General features: G+C 50.8%; 1 protein-coding gene across 2 annotated transcripts in view; it reads left to right on the plus strand.

Annotated features, from left to right (window-relative positions):
• The window catches only part of CYP2U1 (cytochrome P450 family 2 subfamily U member 1), a 515,971-nt gene extending 493,643 nt beyond the window's left edge, over positions 1–22,328 (plus strand). The window contains exon 5 of one of the 2 annotated variants that reach the window (XM_069630862.1): positions 20,088–22,328. In XM_069630862.1, coding sequence (XP_069486963.1) covers positions 20,088–20,266 — 179 coding nt within the window. In that variant the 3' untranslated portion in view covers positions 20,267–22,328. The remainder of the gene's footprint in view (positions 1–20,087) is intronic. The other variant, XM_069630863.1, reaches the window with a different exon arrangement.
• The last annotated feature ends 226 nt before the right edge of the window (positions 22,329–22,554 follow it).

Below are 22,554 nucleotides of genomic sequence, written 5' to 3' on the forward strand. Positions count from 1 at the left end.
TGAATGAACAGTGAAAAATAAGCAACAATGTTGTGGCAAGGTGACACTTCAAGGGCAACTGGCGTGCAGTTGGGCTAGATGTCTACTGTTGGCAGAAGGGATACTGCTATGGCCAAATGCAGCTGCGCAGGATGTATTGCATGAAGCACATGGCTGACCCATACGACTCAGGCGCACACACTCTCACCTGGCACACAAACAGAAGCCCTCACACACACCATGCACATGGATGACACACACATGCATGTGCACTCACCGGACAATGCCTCGTAATCAGCCAGATCTCCCACGCCTTGGATCTGTTCCTCCGTGACGTAGGTCCCAGCGACTGACTCATGTGGAGTGAGTTCCATGTCTACTACTGGAGACCCACCTCCAGTCACTAGAGTTGCGGCATGACTTGAGGCCAGCTTACTCTTTGCCCTGCGCTTTAGGTCATTCCAGCGCTTATAGCAATCATTGGCTGTGCGCCTCACGATTCCAAGGGCACTTACGATGTCCGCAACGGTCTGCCAGTGTGCCTGGCGTTGTGCAGGTGTGGTCTTGGATCCTGCAACAATGACCATCTCGTTGTCATGTGCGGACACATACTCGACAAGTGCATTCAGTTCGTCATCCGTGAAGCTGGGCTTCCTCGACGGGCCGGACTGTGTAGCCGTGTCTGGGGCATCAGCCTGTGCCGGACGAGCACTCTTCCTCTTCCGCTTGGAAGGTGGTGGTGATCCTGAGTGTCCTGCGCCGCTCTGGACACTAGGGGCAGGAGCCCTGGTGGACTCTGTATGAGGAGTGTGGGATTGGACACTCAGCATGGGAGTTGGTGCAGGCATTGGCTCAAGTGTGATGGTGTCAGGGGGAATGTCAGCAGGATGGACTAGGACCGACACTGTCCTGGCTGGGTGTGTGAGGGCTGGGGTGGATGGAGCCGCAGCTGCCCCTGCAGCCGCTCCGCCCTGCCTACTTGGTGCAGCAGATGACCTTGCTGCCCCAGATGCACGTGGCATGGTGACATCAACGTGCACCAGCGCACGTGTCATAGGCCTGCTGACCTGGAAGTCAGCCATGGAGTCAGCCAGGTCTGGTGCCACAATGGGCTGGTCCAACAAGGGCTGAGCATGGATGGTGTCAGCCACATCAGCCTCAACGGGAGGGGGGGGGATTATGGGTGCCCTTGACTGGTCCTCCACAAATGGGGGGACAGGCTCACCCTGCAAGTAACGACCACGTCCCCTACCGGATCCACCACGGCCACCACTTGTGGCTCTTCCACCTTTGCCACCCTTACGGAATCCTCGCCTCCCAGCCATGGCACTGATGTAAATGTGCGTATGGGAGTGGCTGTAAACTATTGTCCTGGGCAATTGGGGGTCAAAGGGGTTGGGTACCAGATGGTAATTGTACCCTAGTGCTCTTGCAAGGCTGAATGTAACCCCTGGGGAAAGATTACGGGTCACGCTATGCACAGGAGCCCCAAAAAAGGGAGATGACGTGCACGCAACACCTCCTAGACCACGTGTGCAGAAAGAAAAACCTGCACTACGCTGTGGCACCCAGTAACACAAGAATTGAACGTATGCGTGTCACACGCAGCCTAGAATGACCTCTGAAGGGGTAGGCTACACACGGGGCAAACACAGATGTTAGATACGTGCGTGACTCACCGTCTGCCAGGTAAAAGAGCGTGAAAAAGGAGCGCGTTTGATTGCAACACCCCCGCCAAAAGAAGATTTGTACGCTGTCTGAGGAGACAGGAAACAGTAGAAGGGAACACTGTTTGAGGGAACAGGCCCAGGTAAACCAGTAAAAGAGAAAAAGCTGTCAGAGGTAACAGGGAATACGAACTTGAAACGCTGTGAAGTAAATTGCGTGTGAAACGACAAGAAGTACAGAATTCACCCACTCGCTCTCCACGAAAAGCACGTACAAGGAAATGGTGTTCTACACGTACCTTTTATACAGGTCCACACGTCCAGCGTCACTTACGCGGCGTGTACGCGCTAGGGCCATTTCCACCAATTACACGCTTTGTCACTTATGCGTGTAGGGCCATTTCCACCAATTACACGCTTTGTCACTTCTGCGTGTAGGGCCATTTCCACCAATCACACGCTTTGTCACTGCCGCGTGTACGCGCTAGGCCCATTCCCACCAATCACACGCGATGAGACTCTGACGTGCTCTCCAATTACACGCGATGACACTCTGACGTGCAGTCTTTCCACGTGTGCTCTGTCATCACGTGCTGTGTGGGAAACACCCGTGCGGAGGGCCTTTGGTCCAATAGAATCGCGTATAAGGGCCTTTCCTCGAATTTCACGCTGACATGCAGACTTTTCACGTGCCAAATCACTCCGTATCGAGCTGGCCACGCGTATGCACACGGAAGACCACGCTCCTGCCCAGAAGGCCGAACTACTGCCCCCCAGAGCCCCGAGCACGCTCCCACCTGTCATCTGCTGCTGCCTGACTGCCTGCTGCCCACATGCACTGCCATTTGCTGCCTGCACATCAGCCAGGGGTGCTGTTGCTGTGACCACCCCTGCTGGAACCGAAGACTCCCGACTGGGATTCCATCGCTCCACAGCCCAGCCCCAGGACCCAGTTGCCCACCCACTCCTGCCTCTGGGGTTGTCATGTCAGGGCAAACACCATCTGTGACCACTGACAACCCCCGGCCAGAGAGGCAGAGGGGCACCAGCTTCAGTGCCACCGAAGTTGGTGTCCTGGTAGAGCAAGTCCTGGGGCAGTATGATGCCCTCTTCGGAGGTTCCCGCGCCGACAAGGAAGGACGGACTCGGATCTGGACTGACATTGTGACTGCCATCAACGAGGAGGGGGTGGCAGTCCGGGAATTACAACATGTCAGGAAGCGCTGGGAGGACTTCAGGTCCAGGACCCTGAACAAGGCCCGGCGCCTCTTGAAGGCAGCGGATGCCAAGGGGCGCCGGGGCCACTTGTCGGAAGAGCAGATGAGGGTCCTGGAACGCATATCCCCAGCGCTCCACGTCCAGGTCCTGGAGAAGCAGACCCGTCTGGAGTCGAGCGGTGAGTGTACATGCATCCTGATTGTGAGCAGTGCGTGTGGTGATTATTCGGTATTGTGCAGGTTGCACATCTGTTTGTATGGGGTCGAGTATGGGTGGGGGTGTACAGGGCCGTGGGGCTGACACATGCGAGGGCTGTAATGTGTGAGACATGGATGGTGCTTGTGTGTGTAGGCTTGCATGGCAAATGCAGTTGTGCGTGCACACATGTTTGGATGAATGTGTATGTAAGTAGACATGTCCGTGATGTCACGCATGTATGTTGTTTTCGGCTGCATGTATGAGCACTGTGTACATGTGCATGTGTGTGTATTTGACAAGGGTGCAACAGTGATGCAACATGGATGCATGTGACAGCGGTATGTGGAAGCCTGATTGGCAGATGTGACATGGATGCCCGTCTGAACAGTGCGACTCTTGGCAGAGGTGTACACATGCATGCAAGTGTGGTGGTGTGTGTACATGTGTGGTGCACTTCCTGTGTTGCATGTGATGTCTGGCTCCCCTTTGGCTGCTCATGCTGTTGTATGTGTAGGGATGGTGCTGGCAGTTGCGATATGGCTGTGGTATGGCTCATGTGTGCGAGTTGCATTGACATGTGTGTTGGGGATTGTGATGACATGTCTGAGGTTTGCCAATGCCACTCATGTGCAACTGTCATGTGTGTATGTGTCCATTGTACAGTGCCCTGATGCCTGTGTTTTGTTTCTCCCTGTCTGCAACGTCAACTGATGAAGAGGGCAGAGAAGGTGCTGTGGAGCACAGCGGCGGGGATCCGACCGCCAGCCGGAGACGCAAGGCCCGGCTCCCCTCCCGTGTTGTCATCTCGTCGGGGAGTGAGGAGTCCGGTGCCGCGTCCCAGGCCGCAGCTGCCGGGGGTAGGTCCAAGAGGCGGAGGTTGCAGTTGGACTCCTCGGCAGCAGAAGGGGCAGCTGGGACCCCACAGGGCCCAACAGGGGAAGATGGCACGGAGTCATCCAGGTTGATGGGGGGATTGGTAGAGGAGGATGCCGTGCAAGAACCAGAGACGTGGTCTGGAGGTGGGGATCCCACTGGTGCTAGTGGTGCAGTGCAGGACCAGGGACAGGAGGCAGCACAGGCCGCCGCGGAGGTGCCTGTGTGCAATCCTGTCCCCGATCCTGTCCCTGCATCATCTTGCACCAGCAGGGATGCCTACGTCCAGACCCGTTTTCAGGCAGGGGATGAGCTGACGTCAACTGGCCTTCCTCTGCCTGCGGACGTGGCCATCCAGGTCCGGGTTGAGCCTGTCCTGGCTGGTGTGGCGTTGCGTCAACGGGCCATGCGAGGTGACCTGCAGTCTTTTCATGGAGAGACTGCACGTCATCTCGAATGGCTCGTTGACCACGTCAGCCTGCTGGGACAGGTCACCCAGACCGGATTCCTCCGTCTGATGGGGCTTGCTCCGACCCCCTCCTCAACTGGACCCCCTACGCGCCAGTCGTCCTCTGTGCCATCTTCCCACCCATCAGTCACCTGGGTGCCCTGTGGAGCTGCCTCTGACGGTGCGGCCAGGCTGGTGGAGGAGGCATCCCTGCCACAGTCGGGAGTCGGAGGTCCAGCAGGGGTGGCCACATCAACAACTGCACCCCAGCCGGCGGAGGATGTGCAGGCAGCAGGAGGCAGTGCACGGGCAGAGGCAGAGCAGCAGCAGCAACATGGTGGGAGCCATGAAGGCTCGGGGCCTTCGACATCGGAGGGGCAGGCATCGGCCGGAGGGCAGGGGGACCCAGGACAGAGAGTGTCTTCCGTGTGGCAGCGGTTGGGCCATGCCATAGGTGCGGAGCGGCGGCGGGCGGAAGAGGCGCGGCTCACAATGGTCAGGGCGGAGAACTCCATGCGGAGGGCCCTGAGGCGGGCCGAGTGCCTCGAGGCAATCCGCAGGGGGTTGGAGGAGGACACGGCGTCGTCCCTGCGGACCCTCGGGGCCATGGAACTGGACCGCCTCCGGGACATCGAACAGGAGTTCGATGATGCCCTGGCCCGGAACACCACGGAGTGAGCCGCTGGACTTGCCCGCCGCCTTTGTATATAGTTCTTTAGTTTTAGGTTTCCTTTGTTTCTTATTATGATTTGGAGTCGACGGACACTGCTCCACTTTTTGTATATAGTTGCATTTTAGTTAGGTTTTTTTGTAGGTTTCCTTTGTTCAGTTGGGCTCATGGACCCTTGGTAGTTTTTTACATAGTTCTTGATTGCATAGATATTTTTTTACATTTCACTTTGGACGACATTTTTTTGGATTCTGATTTGCTGTTTTTTTTTTTTATACGGACATGCAGCTTATTTTTTCTCATTCCCATTGTAGTTTGTTTCGTTTCTTTAGCATTCTTTATTTTTTTCAATACAATTTTGTTTTCATACTTCACTGTGTGGTATCATCTCATTGGTTTCATGCATGTCATGTTGGGTGTTTTCCCATTCAATTGCAACCATTGTGTGTGACGGACATGGGTTCATTAGCTTCATGAACATTGGGGGTGTAACATGTAATTTCCATTTCCAGTGGGGGCCTGGTGGAGGGTGCCCCTGCACTGCTGGGGGGTGGGGGTGGTGGGAGACATGAGTGGGGGCCTGGTGGAGGGTGCCCCTGGATGCTGGGGGGTGGGGGTGCAGGGGGACATGAGTGGGGGCCTGGTGGAGGGTGCCCCTGGTGGCTGGGGGGTGGGGGTGGTGGGAGACATGGGTGGGGGCCTGGTGGAGGCTGCCCCTGCACTGCTGGGGGGTGGGGGTGGTGGGAGACATGAGTGGGGGCCTGGTGGGGGCTGCCCATGGTGGCAGGGGGGTGGGGGTGGTGGGAGACATGAGTGGGGGCCTGGTGGGGGCTGCCCATGGTGGCAGGGGGGTGGGGGTGGTGGGAGACATGAGTGGGTGCCTGCTGGCAGGTGCCCCACAGTGCTGGGGGGTGGGGGTGCAGGGGTACTTGAGTTGGACATGCGTGGGGGCCTGCTGGCAGGTGCCCCACAGTGCTGGGGGATGGGGGTGGTGGGGAACATGAGTTGGACATGGGTGGGGGCCTGCTGACAGGTGCCCCACAGTGCTGGGGGGTGGGGGTGGTGGTAGACATGAGTGGGGGCCTGGTGGAGGGTGCCTCTGCACTGCTGTGGGGGTGGTGGGAGACATGAGTGGGGGCCTGGTGGAGGGTGCCCCTGGATGCTGGGGGTGGGGGTGCAGGGGTACATGAGTTGGACATGGGTAGGGGCCTGCTGGGGGGTGGGGGTGGTGGGAGACATGAGTGGGGGCCTGTTGGGGGCTGGCCATGGTGGCTGGGGGGTGGGGGTGGTGGGAGACATGGGTGGGGGCCTGGTGGAGGCTGCCCCTGCACTGCTGGGGGGTGGGGGTGGTGGGAGACATGAGTGGGTGCCTGGTGGAGGGAGCCCCTGGTGGCTGTGGGGTGGGGTGGTGGTAGACATGAGTGGGGGCCTGGTGGAGGGTGCCCCTGCACTGCTGGGGGGTGGGGGTGGTGGGAGACATGAGTGGGGGCCTGGTGGAGGGTGCCCCTGGTGGCTGGGGGGTGGGGGTGGTGGGAGACATGAGTGGGGACCTGGTGGAGGGTGCCCCTGCACTGCTGGGGGGTGGGGGTGGTGGGAGACATGAGTGGGGGCCTGGTGGGGGCTGGCCATGGTGGCTGGGGGGTGGGGGTGGTGGGAGACATGAGTGGGGGCTTGGTGGAGGGTGCCCCACAATGCTGGGGGGTGGGGGTGCAGGGGTACATGAGTTGGACATGGGTGGGGGCCTGCTGGCAGGTGCCCCACAGTGCAGGGGGGTGGGGGTGGTGGGGAACATGAGTTGGACATGAGTGGGGGCCTGCTGGCAGGTGCCCCACAGTGCTGGGGGGTGGGGGTGGTGGGGAACATGAGTTGGACATGGGTGGGTGCCTGCTGGCAGGTGCCCCACAGTGCTGGGGGGTGGGGGTGCAGGGGTACATGAGTTGGACATGAGTGGGGGCCTGCTGGCAGGTGCCCCACCGTGCTGGGGGGTGGGGGTGGTGGTAGACATGAGTGGGGGCCTGGTGGAGGGTGCCCCTGCACTGCTGGGGGGTGGGGGTGGTGGGAGACATGAGTGGGGGCCTGGTGGGGGCTGGCCATGGTGGCTGGGGGGTGGGGGTGGTGGGAGACATGGGTGGGGGCCTGGTGGAGGCTGCCCCTGCACTGCTGGGGGGTGGGGGTGGTGGGAGACATGAGTGGGGGCCTGGTGGAGGGTGCCCCTGGTGGCTGGGGGGTGGGGGTGGTGGGAGACATGAGTGGGGGCCTGGTGGAGGGTGCCCCTGCACTGCTGGGGGGTAGGGGTGGTGGGAGACATGAGTGGGGGCCTGGTGGAGGGTGCCCCTGGTGGCTGGGGGGTGGGGGTGGTGGTAGACATGATTGGGGGCCTGGTGGAGGGTGCCCCTGCACTGCTGGGGGGTGGGGGTGGTGGTGGTGGGAGACATGAGTGGGGGCCTGGTGGAGGGTGCCCCTGCACTGCTGGGGGGTGGGGGTGGTGGGAGACATGAGTGGGGACCTGGTGGAGGGTGCCCCTGGGGGGTGGGGGGGGGAGACATGGGTGGTTGCCTGGTGGAGGCTGCCCCTGGTGGCTGGGGGGTGGGGGTGGTGGGAGACATGAGTGGGGTCCTGGTGGAGGGTGCCCCTGGTGGCTGGGGGGTGGGGGTGGTGGGAGACATGCATTGTTGATCAGTAGTGCAAGGTGACATGTGGGTTGGCTGGGGGGCATGCCCATGGTGGATGGGCTGCCTGCGGGACATGAGCAGGGGTGCAGGGTAGTCCCCCGTGGTGTGGGCTGCCTGCAGGGGCCGTGGAGGTTGTGGAGCGTACACCTGGGAGGACCCACACGGCCAATTCACGTGTGGTACTCCCCAGAACCCCTGAAATACACATACCCTGCTGAAATCGCGTGTGGAACTTCCCGCGCACCCCTGAAATACACGTACCCTGCTCGCACTGGACCAATCGCGTGTGGAACTTCCCGCGCACCCCTGAAATACACGTACCCTGATGAAATCGCTTGTGGAGCTTCCCGCGCACCCCTGAAATACACATACCCTGCTGAAATCGTGTGTGGAAATTCCAGCGCACCCCGGAAATACACGTACCCTGCTCGCACTGGGCCAATCGCGTGTGGAACTTCCCGCGCACCCCTGAAATACACGTACCCTGATGAAATCGCGTGTGGAACTTCCCGCGCACCCCTGAAATACACATACCCTGCTGAAATCGCGTGTGGAACTTCCCGCGCACCCCTGAAATACACGTACCCTGCTTGCACGGGGCCAATCGTGTGTGGAACTTCCCGCGCACCCCTGAAATACACGTACCCTGCTTGCACGGGGCCAATCGCGTGTGGAACTTCCCGCGCACCCCTGAAATACACGTACCCTGATGAAATCGCGTGTGGAACTTCCCGCGCACCCCTGAAATACACATACCCTGCTGAAATCGCATGTGGAACTTCCCGCGCACCCCTGAAATACACGTACCCTGCTTGCACGGGGCCAATCGTGTGTGGAACTTCCCGCGCACCCCTGAAATACACGTACCCTGCTTGCACGGGGCCAATCGCGTGTGGAACTTCCCGCGCACCCCTGAAATACACGTACCCTGCTCGCACTGGGCCAATCGCTTGTGGAACTTCCCGCGCACCCCTGAAATACACGTACCCTGATGAAATCGCGTGTGGAACTTCCCGCGCACCCCTGAAATACACATACCCTGCTGAAATCGCGTGTGGAACTTCCCGCGTACCCCTGAAATACACGTACCCTGCTTGCACGGGGCCAATCGCGTGTGGAACTTCCTGCGCACCCCTGAAATACACGTACCCTGCTTGCACTGGGCCAATCGCGTGTGGAACTTCCCACGCACCCCTGAAATACACGTACCCTGATGAAATCGCGTGTGGAACTTCCCGCGCACCCCTGAAATACACATACCCTGCTGAAATCGCGTGTGGAACTTCCCGCGCACCCCTGAAATACACGTACCCTGCTTGCACGGGGCCAATCGCGTGTGGAACTTCCCGCGCACCCCTGAAATACACGTACCCTGCTTGCACGGGGCCAATCGCGTGTGGAACTTCCCGCGCACCCCTGAAATCCACGTACCCGGGCAAATCGCGTGTGGAACTTCCCGCGCACCCCTGTAATCCACGTACCCTGACAAATCGCGTGTGAGACTTCCCGCGCACCCCGGTATACACGCACACGTATTTTTTGTCAGCGGGTGTCCGTGTTTGTGGGTACCCCTTTGCACGTCATTTGTCCTGGAGGGCCACAGTATAGGACATTCATCATGGCAGTATATAGGTGCTATTTGTTGGCGCACCTTTTGGCGCACATTTCTTACAGCCGCAGAGACGCTACCGCCTGCTTTCTTGTGGCGGTCATGTTTGTGCCTGTGCGCTGGTTTGAGCGTGCGCTTTTTTGCCCTATTCTATTCCATGAATACGTGTTGTAGGCGAGCGTGTGGGCGTTCCGCGCACTTGTGCCCTGTACTTCCCCCGTGATGCCCACATTTTGGCAAGTTGTTCCCCATTCCGAGTGTTACGCCCGTGTTCCGCCTACTTTTGTTGCGTGTGCCGCGCTATGTGCGATTTTCGCTGTGGCCTGTGTGATTTTCACTGTGACCTGGCGCACGCAGTTAGATGGCCTGTGCGCCGCGCACTTTTTTATCGCACATCCACTGGTTTTCTCGCGCACGGCCTTCCATGAATCGATGTGCGCTGCTTTTCGTGCGATTTTCGCACTTGCACTGCGATTTTCGCTATTCCACTGCGATTCGCACGTTTTTGGCCACTTGCGCCGCGCTAATTATTCCATGAATCGGCCTGTAAATCGGGCAGCTTACACTTGGCCACACCTTCACTTATGATCAGTTGTTCCGGAAACATGACTATCCGTATTACACGATTTTTTCAGACAATTCACTATGAAGTTTTCATTAACTTCCAGGCATGCTTGAAGCTGGCATATCACACTTGCAGAAAGTGTCGTAATTGAATTAAAATGCATCTACTGTTTTGATGATTCACTAATCGGGCGCTCTTGTGTTATTTGACGATTCTAATATGAGTTGTCCGTAACCAGTTAATTTAATAGATCTAATTCTCTAATAATTGGTGTCTTCTTAAATGTATTCACTCCTGCCATGAACTGCTAACTTGGTATGTACTATATTTTAATTTCATGTGTGCCAAATGACTTTAATGTTACAACGCTTATCTTGGGTGTTTGTCACAAAACATTTTATCTTCTGTGAATATGAATGGATATGTTATATAACAGCCTTGAAAACGACCCATTGGTCAAAACAGACTGTAGATGTATAGAATTGTTCAATAAATCACTCTTGGAAATGAGTAGAGTGGACAGTAATTAAATGAACATTTTCAGACTGGTGCAATTGAATTAATTTGGTGTCGCTGCGCAGATTGACAACATGTTTAAAAATATGTCCCTTCCCCTGACTGGCTGTTGGGTGGAAGAGCCATATATGGTATTGTGGGGAAGTCCAGGCCAGATTGGCTGGAGCCTTCTCAGTGACTGTATGTTGTTGGTACACCCTTGGGATGGGACCTGTTTGAACAGAGTGTGTGACCAATATGCACTTCATGTTAAGGGTGTCTGGTTTCTGTGTGTGTGACACAATGAATGAGACAGCCCTGCCTGAAACTGACATGAATGCAGTGTGGTGTGCTGAAAGGCTGGGTGCTTGCCCCAATCCACATTCCTTGTTATGGGTGTCTGGATGAAAGTGAAGGGCCTGAATGCACAGTGAGCCTGATTGGCTGCCTGCCTGCTTGAATGCCCTTCTGACTGATTGGCTGACTGAGCTTGGCTCAGCAGTGTGAATGAGGGACAAATCTGTATATCTGAGGACCTCTCACTCACCAGAATTGTTCAGAAGCTGAAGTTGAAACTTGAAGCTGCTTATCCCTGAAGCCCACCTGAAGAAGGTTTGCTGCCGCTCACCGTCGACGGAACCTGAAAGCTGCTGTGTCTGTCAAGGACTGATCCAAGAGAGAACTTGTTTAGGAGACCTATTCCCCGAGCTACGAGGGAACATCGTGCAGAAACTGATCTTCATCAAGGCACCCTGGAAGTCTGTCCCAAACAGCTGTTGACTGGAGATGGGATCCGCCAAAAACATTGAACTAAAGCACCAGGACGTCGAGGCCGTCGACGTCCATCACTGTCAACCGGGGTGCGGAGGATCGCTGTAACCTTGACGACCAGAGCCGCAACACTCCATTGCCTAGGTACATTTAAACCAAGGACTCTGTTGCCATCACTGTCAACCGCTTTTTCCTGCCGGAGAAGGTCGAGGTCGCAGAGGACAATCCACCAGTGGTTTTCCCACCACCTGAAGTTCACAAAGACACTGATGAGTGAAGCTCCAGCCATGGTCGAGTCTCGACCGTCGACACCAACCCTGGCGCCCACTGCCGGGCCTACGCTCATCACTGAGTCCTCTTTGCGGCACCTAACTGTGTCACTGAGGTACATCGATGAGCACCGCAGAATTCGAAAGCTGCTGTCCCGACATCAGTGTTTACATTTTCTTCACGGCAACTAGACATCAGTGGCTCCTGCTTTAAAGGGAGTCCGCTCACGAGGAATCAGTCGATGAGCCGTCGACGAAACTCTGCTAAACCCAGGTACATTGGGGTAGTGGAACATTTTTGACCCGGAAACAAGACTATTTTAACATATATGGGCGGGGCTTCTTAATACACTTTATTACAGGTTGCCCAGGTGGGGGATCCTCACACAGAACTGTGTCTTAGTAGTAAGATCACTATTCTGCCATTGATTAAGCTGACTTGTCTTCCTTCCTATTTCCTATGCTGATACACATTACTGTTTGATTTGTATGTCATTAGAACTGTCAGCAGTTGGTGCATTTTAAAGGAGTCAATAGTGAAGTGTGTACCACATAGACATTGTATATATTTGCCATATTAGATTTACCAAAGTATAAAGTGTGCTGTTAATTGATGTATATATCTTGAACCTTATTTTTATATAAAAAAACTGTGTTAGCACATAACATAGTGTGTGGACATTCCTTTGTGAGGGGCTTCGGGACTACACTGTACCAGCCTGCATCACCTTCCGAGGGCTTAAGTCTTGGTTGCTCGTCCATTCTACGATATAGAGAATCGTGGCTGGGGTGCTCTGTGCTTCTACTCTGGCATATATAGGACAGTACATATACCCTCCTCCAGTCTTTACAAATTGGTAGTAGTTTTTCTACCAGGTACTGTTGTGGTAAGTTGCTTGGTCAGTGCAGTAGTAAGGGGGCGAGGTCCCTAGGTCTGAACAGGACCAAACAGACCGTCCCCTTGCCCTTGTCAATTAAGCCCTTTACTGGTATGCTAGCTATAAGCTGCCTAGGAAGATGTAACCACAGAACATGGCCACCTCTCCATGATGGTTGCAGCCTTAGTGTTTCGTGTCCTGGCCTGGGGGAGCGCACATTCCTTAACCCCCCCAGCCCAGGGATGGTCCACATGTCATCCTTGACCAGCTGCAAGCAAAGGGACGCTAGGCAACCTGTAAAATAAAATTGATGTTGAATCCTTCCTGCAACAGGAGATGGGCTACCCTCTAAGTTCTTACCTTACCGTTGACACCCTTCCAATAAACAATGGTTCCCATAGGGGACCTCTTTTTTATTTTGACATAACCATAAACCAAACTGAACCTTGTAAACTTTAAATATCTAAATGCCCCTTCCTTACCCTGGCAAGAGTTACTCTCTAGGGGCAGCTTAGACTGCCCAGCCTCCCTGATTGGGATCATGGAGGGGCGCTTAGGGGGGACATTCGGAAATTACTCCTAACTTTCCGGGTGCTACCCACCCAGGAATAGGGCCCATGGGTTGCCCCCTGTGGGTAGCACCTTCCCCCAGGTGGCCTCTGGCAGGACGCCGAGTCAACCAACCCCATTACACCATGGTACTTTATCTCTCCAGTGACCTAGATCTATTTAAATAAATACATAAATAACTATACCCATGAATAAATCTATACAAGTAAATACATGACAGCTGTATGCATTTTCATGATTATATAAAAGGGTGTGACTGCAGCAGCAAGTCACACCTTAATGGCACTTTGGTTGATCTTGGGCTGACACACTGCCATTGCATGGCAGAGCCAGCACCTTGGGCTGCTCTCCCAGGGGCTAGGCTGCCCCTCATGCACAGTTCTTTTCATTTACTTGGCCCCGTTTACAACATGGGGTAGCGCAATCGCTGCTGCATGGCCTGTGCAGTTTCCAACTGTCTCACGGTGGGCCTGTACCCTGGGGGCCTGATGCACACACACCTCATTCTTTTGTCGTGGCATCGCTGTACCCTGTGGGGCCGCCACACCCACCACTGCGCCCCAGCACATGTTTTTTCTTCTTCCAACAGCATCCTGTTCCCATGGGGAGGCCGCAATCACGGTCTGGTACCTACAGAAAAATCCTGCCGAGGAGTTCAGAGGGAAGAGCCCAACCCTTGGGTGTGTGTGCGGCACAAGCGTGCACGAGCCTTCACATTTTTCATCATGCTCTGGTACAGTCTCGAGAACTTCTCACCCAGGCCGTAACGCCGCTCATGGCTTACCCACTACACTTCCCTGCCCACCTGATACTGGGCTAGCATTGCGTTGGGCCTCCACAAGGTCCTGGGGTGTGTTTTTCTCCAGGGCCCGTCCATTCTGGCTCGGTGTTTGGTGGCCCAATGTTCTCTGGGGGCGCTCTGCACATGCAGCCCAGGGTTTTTCTTCTGGGCCTTCACGGCATGGCAATCCGACAGGCTGTCTTGGAGGCTGGCTCTGTGATGCTTGGGCTGCACTGGGCATGCAGCCTGGAGCCCATTGATTAGCTGAGCTGTTTCTGACAACATGGCCCGGCTTTACATTCACTTAAGCTCCAGGGGGTTGTTTGAGGCCACAGCCTCAAGGGAATGTAGGTGCTTCCTCATACTCCTTCTCTCAACTTCCACCAAAACCGTTATTCCCAACGTTTTTCTTCTTTAACATGAACTCCCCTGCCCAGTCCACTCCTTGGCAGGAGATGTTATGTCCATTTTATTTTCTTTTTCCTTCTCTAACATTTCATCCAGCCACATGGTGGGTTGAATGGTTTAGTCCTCTCCAACACAACAGGTAAGTTCCATAAATAACGCAAAACGAAAAGTTGATGGCTAGAAGATTTTGAATAAATCATAACCATAGGCAACCCTCCAGACCATCGTTTTTCACCTGCCAAGCCATTAAAGAAGGGGAAAGACCATTTGCAAATCGGACTTGGTCCCACCCCAAAAGGGGCAGTCCCACCCAAACTGCTAGGTCACAACCCTTCTGGACGAGACCACAAGCATTCCCCTTGTTAGGTGTCATCAGTGAGGAGTAGCTTGGGTCTCTAGGCCCAGCAGGCTCGGGACCCACGTGTGGCCTGAAACATGTCTGGGGTTGCTTGTTTCCATGCTGAGGGGACCTGTCCTAGCAATTTAGGCTGGGCTGCTCCAATTGGCGACAGTACCTGACTGATTTGCATATGACTGGACCCCTTTTGCAGTGGTACAGATGGGCTAAAAAAACAGTCATGTGGAAGGTTGCCCAGAGCAGTGCCAGCGATTCAGATGAATTCAAAACTATCCACCCATCACTTTTGGTTAAGGTTCCATAATTAACCACACAAACACATTAACAATAAATAAAATACTATCCCATCCTGGTTTCTGTATCTGTATGTATTGATTTCCCTCTGTGGACAAACCATATAGCTCTCATTAGCCAGGCCCAATTTGGGCCAGGTGCTACACAAAGCACCAACCTCAAATGAGGCCACAAGTTTCAAGAGATGAGGATGCTTGCTAATCCTTGGTTGGCTTTTTGTTGTGGCTCTTCTGGCAGCTCCAGGTAGTCAGCAGGCCGGCCTAGGGGAGTCTTTCTGGTCTACAAAGGCTGCTGCTTGGGAGACCTTCAGGTGGATTCCTGAAAGGAAAATAGCTGGGTGCTGGCTTTGGGCGTCTGGAGATGAGGGTTTTCATTTGCAAACGTGTCTGCACCTCATCGGGTGTCCTGAAAGTTGAGCTCTGGTTAGTCTATATCCATTTTGGACCACCATCCTAGAAAAAATATGGGACCAAAAACGTTAAGATCTGTTGAGTGGTATTTTGGCGTAATCCACGACTGCTAGTATCTATCAGTTCCCCTCCTTGGTGGGGCACAATTGTCCCATAATATCTATTTCCAATCAAGATAAGAGCAGATGAATAATAAGGAAAGGTTTGTTAGGGAGAATTTTCATTTCTGTGCTAATTCCCTTCAACCTTAGAGAACGCCAGCTCTTTTGCTGGACTTAGGACTTTTTAATTTTAACCCTGGAGTGAATGAGACCTTTTTCTCACTCTCTCATGTGCTTTTACCTGATTTGGATTTTGTGTTTTCACTGTTTTTGGAGGCTGCATGGTGACACACAGCACCTTCAGTGCAGTGTCACTGGGAAATACTTTAGATTTCTCTTAAGGTTTAAATACCTTTTCTTGGGTGAACTACCGTTCCCAAGAAGTGTAAAGTGAAATTGACTTTTTCTCTTTGTGGGTCCAGCACACACCATTTTATGTGGAGTGCTGGGGGGGGGGGTTACTTAGTAGCCCCTTATCCTACATTCTCATCTAACATTTCTATGTTACCCTCACTACTTTAAATGGCTGGTGGAAGTGGTTTACTTTTTCCTACCATTGTGCATTTCTACCACAGGCTGAACCCTCAGCTGCAGTACAGCACCCATGGGTGACCATTTTGTCAAAATGGCCAATCTACTTTTTTTCCATTTTCTGTTTGTGAGGTCTTTGACAGGTTGAGACAGGTTTGAGCCCTTTGTTTGTCTTGCCTTTGGCAGGCTTCAGCCCTCAAGTCCACCCCTGGATCCAGTGTGTCTGGAAGGACCGGATGTAAGGGAGGGTCCCGAAACTCCCCTGTCCTTTGTGTCTAGGAATGCCTGAATGCAACTAGTCCTGATTGGCTGGCACCCTGCTGTGTGATTGACAGCCTAGACTGTGCATGAATGGGAGAAACCTGCTTAAAAAGCGAGGACTTGGGACTAGAGGCATAGTCGACCACTGGCAGAAACACCAGATGAAGAAACCATGAACAAAGCTTGCTGCAACCTGTTGGACCTTTCAATTGCCCGGTGAAGCCCTGCTGCTGTGCTGACCTCCTTTTTCACCTCGACAGAGAAGCTCAGAATGGAACGACTTCTCCCCTTGGGTTAGTGGGACCAACTAACGCTGAGACAAACTCCACTGGACCACCATCCCCGATTTACTGTGCCTCTATTGCCACGGGAGCCCAATGCCAGGGGTTGAGTGTCCGTAGTTGAGAGCAACATCTGCCGCGGAACGAATCTGGCTAGAAGCTCCAGGAGCCTCCTATGGACACTCCAGAAGCAGGACCTCCAGATCCAGAGTCCCCTCACCAGAGTGCAGGACTGAGAAAGTGAAGGAAGTCCAACTGGTGTCCGAGATCTGTATCAGTGCTGTTTGCTAAGCGCTGAAACCGCAAAGTGCAGCTGAACCGAAAAGAGCCTGTAGCTGCCAACCACCTCCCAAGTACTGCAGCAGGAGTCCTCCAGACGTCCTCCCTCTTGTCCCCATGACTGAGGCTCAGGAACCAGGGTCTGCACCGCTGTAGCAAGACAGAATCCAGCTCGACCACTCTTCTTCTAACCAGAGGTACTGTTTAGGTTTGGGGTACTTACCTTATTGCCTTTAACCACGCTTTTCTCACTGGGGAATTGCATTGGCTTACCTTTTTCGAGTTGATTTCAACTCCCTTCTCACAAGTTTAACAGCTTGTGACCCTACAAGTGATTTTGCTGAACTCTCTAACTTTGTGCAAGACTTTTGTCCAAGAAGTGCATCAGATACATAGACTGTGTCCAAATGACTTTGGCTGTCCTGGCTCCCTAAAAGAACTCTTCTAAATCCATTGACTTTGATATTGTTTGCCCCTCGTAGGTGGTAGCTTGTTGTGTACTGGTACTGCTGGGAAAGACTTATCTAGACTTCATTGGAGGATTCAGTAGTCCTCACAATTGCTGAGAAATTGTTCTAGCCTTTTTACTTCTCTAACCCTTTCCTTTCTACAAGTCTACAAAAGTATATTGGTGTGATATATTAATGCAAATAGTATCTTTGTGATTGAAGTCACCTTAGAGTGTGGGAGTAGTGTATGAAGCATATCCAAAGATTATGCACTGGCTTTGACTCTGAGAAGTAATTTTAAAGTGTCTTTGAATTGTTACAACAAATTGCCTTTTGAAATAATGCTTATATAAAACTGATAATAAATAAATATCCATAACTGAAACCTTGAGTGTGTTACTTGGCTACTTGTATTTACGAATTTCAATTGTACAGCTCACATGTACCCCTCTTGAGACAGGCCTGGCTGCTCAGTCACACTACCAACGTGTGTAGTACAGACCTATACCAAAAGCTGGGTTACCTAATACCAAACAGATAAGTGTTGCATAGTCTCACACAGTAACAACAAGGTTAAATAGTGGCTCGTCCAAAATCCGTACAGGGTGTATTTGAACTCTACAGGTTCTCACAGAACCGCTTAATGGGCTAGTAAGTCCCTGGCCAAGGACACCCAATTAAGATATGTACCCGAGTTTTTGTAATTCCCTGCTGTCCTTCTGTGAGGTGAGTGGGCTAGCTCTAGTACAATAGTTGTCTTAGTGAAGTGGTTACTAAAATGTGGTGTCTGGTTACTTATCGACCCTTCAGGTGTTTTCTGCTCTGTATAATGCACTGATTTATTAAATAAAATGGGGACCCTGTTAGCAGGGGCTTCCTCCGCAGTAACCACTTGTGCAAATCCATGTCGGATGGACGGGTACATCAGACACACATAGAAAGGGGGCCTAGACACATTCTGATATCAGGAGGTATTAGTTTGGGGATCTGCAAGTGCCACTTACTGTTGTATAGACGTAAACGTAGCCAATGTATGAATAATTATTTAAAACAAACATTTTTTTCTCAGAATATCTGATAGTAAGAATTATGGGACTTTTCTTTTTCTTTATAACAACCAATGGTGATGAGCGCAAGGGAAGGTGGTTGGGACAAAGGATTTAGCCCGAACAACATGAGTGGTGCGGAAAAAAACATGGCCTGTGTTTGGCCCTTTTTGACAGGTTTTCGCCAAAGAAGCTATCAAAACAACAGCAGCTGCGTAGCCCAATATGTGTGAGATAATGATTTGACATCAGTGGACCGAGGCAAATTGCTCCAGCTATGCTTTCTAGCCTCGTCAACCTTTTACTATTGAGGATCCTGAGACACATAGGATGGTCTGAGAGAAGTGTCATGAGGCAGTTTTTGCACAAGCAATAGATAAATCACAGTAGAAGGCAAAGGCAACAATGGAAAAGTTCAAAAAGGCATGGTTTGGTTTTGGAGGCACGCTGTGATAGTTGACTGGCAATTGGGATACTTCTTACAGTACTGGATACACTTGTCAGGTGTAGGTAATGATCTATGGCTACAAAGGTTACAAACTGCTCAAGAAAAGGTGGGATTTTCCTAAGGAATAAGGTGGACACCTTCATTGAAGTGCGAGGAACCTTCTGCAAGGTTGTGGCAGTTGCAAGTTGACCGGCTTTATTGCTACAAAAATGGTAAATGGTATTGGACAAACTGGCGCACCTAAGATTGCCCCATGGTACGGTGAGATTCTATACCATGTTCTGTTGAGATGCCCTCTATTGGCAACTCCAAACTAGAGATCATCTGGCCACACTGAGCAGATGGAGGAGTTGTTCTATTTGTTGCAGTCGGCATGGGGGTTGGGAGAATATAGACACTGGCCTTGTCCCATCACATTTTTGTGTTTTTGCTAAATGTATAACCGCATACCTCAGTCTCCATAGTTGACAACCTGCAAGTTACCTTCTTAGCATGTACTTTGTTACATAAAACTTGTGCCTTTTTTTAACCAAATCGGTTTCTGTGCTTATTGACTGCGCAAGGGGTGGGTAGACATGGGTTGCACTATGGCACATGATTAGACAGCCTCAGTACAATGCACCTTTGCTGTTAGCCCGCTGGATGAGTAGGGTGGACTTCCCAAAACACGCTGAATCGAAAGTGTTGTAGTGGTGGAACGCTGCACAGGCCCATTTTTTATGAACCTGCTCTCACTACATCTGGCTACATTCTGGAATGCTCCCCTGACAAGCAATTTGTTCGCGTTTCCTTGTGACTCATAAAGCGATCACTACCCTCCAACACTGCCCCCCCTCTTGCAACTCTTGTGCTTCTCAGATTAAGATTAAAAACACAAAAGAAATATGCTGTATAATCAACTACCTACGCATCTGTACAAAAGTGATCCTCTTCTCCTTGAGGAAATCCATAAAAAAGTACTATTTGAGTAACAATAGCCGATAATTCTTTTTTATTCTGCTTCTTACAAGTAATGCCAATATATTCACTTTGAGTTTGCATCTAATGAACTATGGGTGCCTTTAAAGCTGTGACCTATATTTCACTAATTTGGTGTAATTCTTAACAGTGGGGAATAGTTGTGCCACTCGAAAAATGAATTGCAGCAATGCATTTTTGCGCCACTGCAATGTTGGCCCTGGTGCAAAGTTTCTGTAATGCAGATCACAAATTGTTAACTTGCTTTTATGGTCTCAACCCACATCTTCAATTATTCATAATGCTTTAGCGGCAGGCATCGTGGACCGCTGTGGCACAAATGGCGTCCACTCTTTTATCGATTTCAGATGTTTCTGGGCAAAAAGGATTACATGACGAAAATAGGTGCACTCTGGTCACCAGAGAATGTTGTGTAGGAATGAAGTGGTACAGAAGCACCATCTTTCTCAAGAAATAAACAAAGGGCTCTGGTTGGACCAACGTGAATGCAGTCTTTTGTGTTTGAAAACGTGAACCCATACCTGACTGCATTGTGTGCTTATGTCAAGAAATACATAATATATATATTTGTCTTTTCCAGGTCGTCGAGTGTGCATGGGGGAACAGCTGGCCAAAATGGAACTATTCTTGATGTTTGTGAATCTCTTGCAGAGCTTCTCTTTTGCCTTGGCTGATGACTCGGAAAAACCAGCGATGGAAGGAAGATTTGGCTTAACTTTGGCCCCCTATCCGTATAAGATAAAAATCACTCCGAGATAAAAGACTCATTGGGTGAAAATGGAAAAATGAAATTTGATCGAGTTCAAATGTATATTTTTTTTAATATTGTACATTTTAACTTGCTCTCCCCAAATAGCTCAAGATTTAAATATTTTTGCATTTAAGGAATTATTTCCTAGAGCTACAAAGTGCAATTATTTAATGTTACTGTTTTTAATGCTAACACGTGGCCTTACGTTATCAGACCACAGATGAGATGTGTGAAGTGTGTGCTCTTTTAGTGTTTCAAAATCCGGATCTTGTGCACTTGGTTGCTGACAATGGAAAAGAAACTTCAACAGTGTCAACTACAGATCACCATGCCACCGCCGCCCACCTCCACATGTCCCAATTTCCCCACCTACGTGTTTCTCAGACACCCTTTATCACATCACAACTGGAAGAAGCTGGCATGCTGTTTTCACTGAGAGGTGTCCTTTTGATGTTTTTGTTTCTCCAAGCAAGGGCATTGGTCATGAGAGGAAACAGTCACAGAAGCATTTCGGCATGGCTTGAGGTTGACACCTTTTAATTCTTTTAGTGGGCTGTGTCAGCACTCCCAAGTCCTGGACCAAACAAGATCTTGGAACACGTTCCCAAATGGGTCCCTATTGCTGAAGCAATTCAGTTCTGCCACCGATTTAGGAGGGTGCAACTAGGAGCCTGAGCCTTCAGTGTAATTTCGGCTGGTAACTGGAAGTTAGCGCCCTTCCTCTATTCTTCTCTATCTGTTGTGACACTGGCTGCCACTGGAAATGTTATCTCCACCATAAATTGAATCGAGACTTGGTGCCACAAGACTTCTTTTACCGTACCAGCCTTCCTAATCTGTTTTTGATTGGTCTTTACTTTTGAATGCTGTTAACCATGCTTGCTCCTTTGTGATTGCCATGCTATTAATGAACGGTAGATGGTCTTGAATCAGAACCAAACTACATTGCAGGGAAGACAAATAGGTCAGCAAGATGAGTGCCTATTGCAGAGCTGTACCTGCAGTTTGCATGCCACACATCTGAATCATGTTAAAATAGCAAAGTGGCTTCATGCTGATCATAACCTCCTTCTTCCTCTGGGGTTTACTAATTATTCTACTCTTTAAAGGGCGATAATATTAGTACCCTTGATGCATGTAATAATGATACTTTGTGTATTTCGACAAGACAATTTAATGTGTAGTGTTTTCTATATAAAAAGCTATTTTGTTTTCATTGAAAATTAGTTTATAAAACTTTACACATACAATTACATAATATGTCAAGCATCTAAATAACTCAAATACATTTTTTCCAAGCAGTATGGCAAGGTAGATCTCTCAAGGATTATAGAAGGAAAAGAAGAAATAGAAAAGGGAAAAAGGAAGACAATAGAAATTATAGTATCCATATGATAATCAAATTCATTCAAGGTAGTCAGATAACGATTCCAATTGAACTAGTCATTCATAATTAAAGTCTCACCCAACATAGCATACACTGATTTAATTACTCTAATAAGAGCAAAGATGATTGATTTGCGGTTACCTGCCAAAAAGACTCCCACAACATTTCATTATTAAAAGTATCAAAAACAAACTGTTCTAACCAATGCTGTCTGAGTAGATAAGTTCCTCACATTCTAAAATAAGATGTTTCCAGATTTCAAGAACCTTGGGGAGGTTGTAGGGGCGACAAGTCCAATTAAGTCAAGGAATGCCTCTGCGAGAACGCATGGTGTCAAGTGTACATAAGATATTGAAACGAAAATGTAAGTATGTGGTAAAGAATGTTAGGTTTCCTTATTATGGGCTTGTGTATATGAACCTTGTATTTCCTTAAAGTGCCATGTTGCTCGGACCAATCCGATTGGGATATTTTCAGCTTTACCTTATTGGGATTACTCATTAGTTCCTCAGAACTTTAATGAATTATGTCTAGATAGATAAGACAATCTGAGAGCAAACAATTATTCAAATTGATTTCTCGTAGGTCCTCGTACAAGAATGTATTGGGAGGATTTTGTATTTTGTTGAGTATCATACATTTTTTTTTATAGGCACTAATAAAGTGAAGAGATTGCGAGACCATTTCTGCACAAATTATTGAAATAGACAAGGTGGGAGGTGTAATGATTTCTTCCATAAAAGGCCTTTCAATTTATCTAAATCTTGACTGCAGACTATTTATCACGGCTAAGCCATATGACAGAGTCAAAATGATCTTACCCTTGTAAAATTTTATGAAGGGGTGCATAGAAAAAGCACACTATTTAATGTGAATTTTCCACATTTGGGCTGATAGAGGAGTGAGCTT

The sequence above is a fragment of the Ambystoma mexicanum genome, chromosome 6q (genome assembly GCF_040938575.1).
Source record: "Ambystoma mexicanum isolate Mex_15411 chromosome 6q, UKY_AmexF1_1, whole genome shotgun sequence".
Taxonomy (NCBI): Eukaryota; Metazoa; Chordata; class Amphibia; order Caudata; family Ambystomatidae; genus Ambystoma; species Ambystoma mexicanum.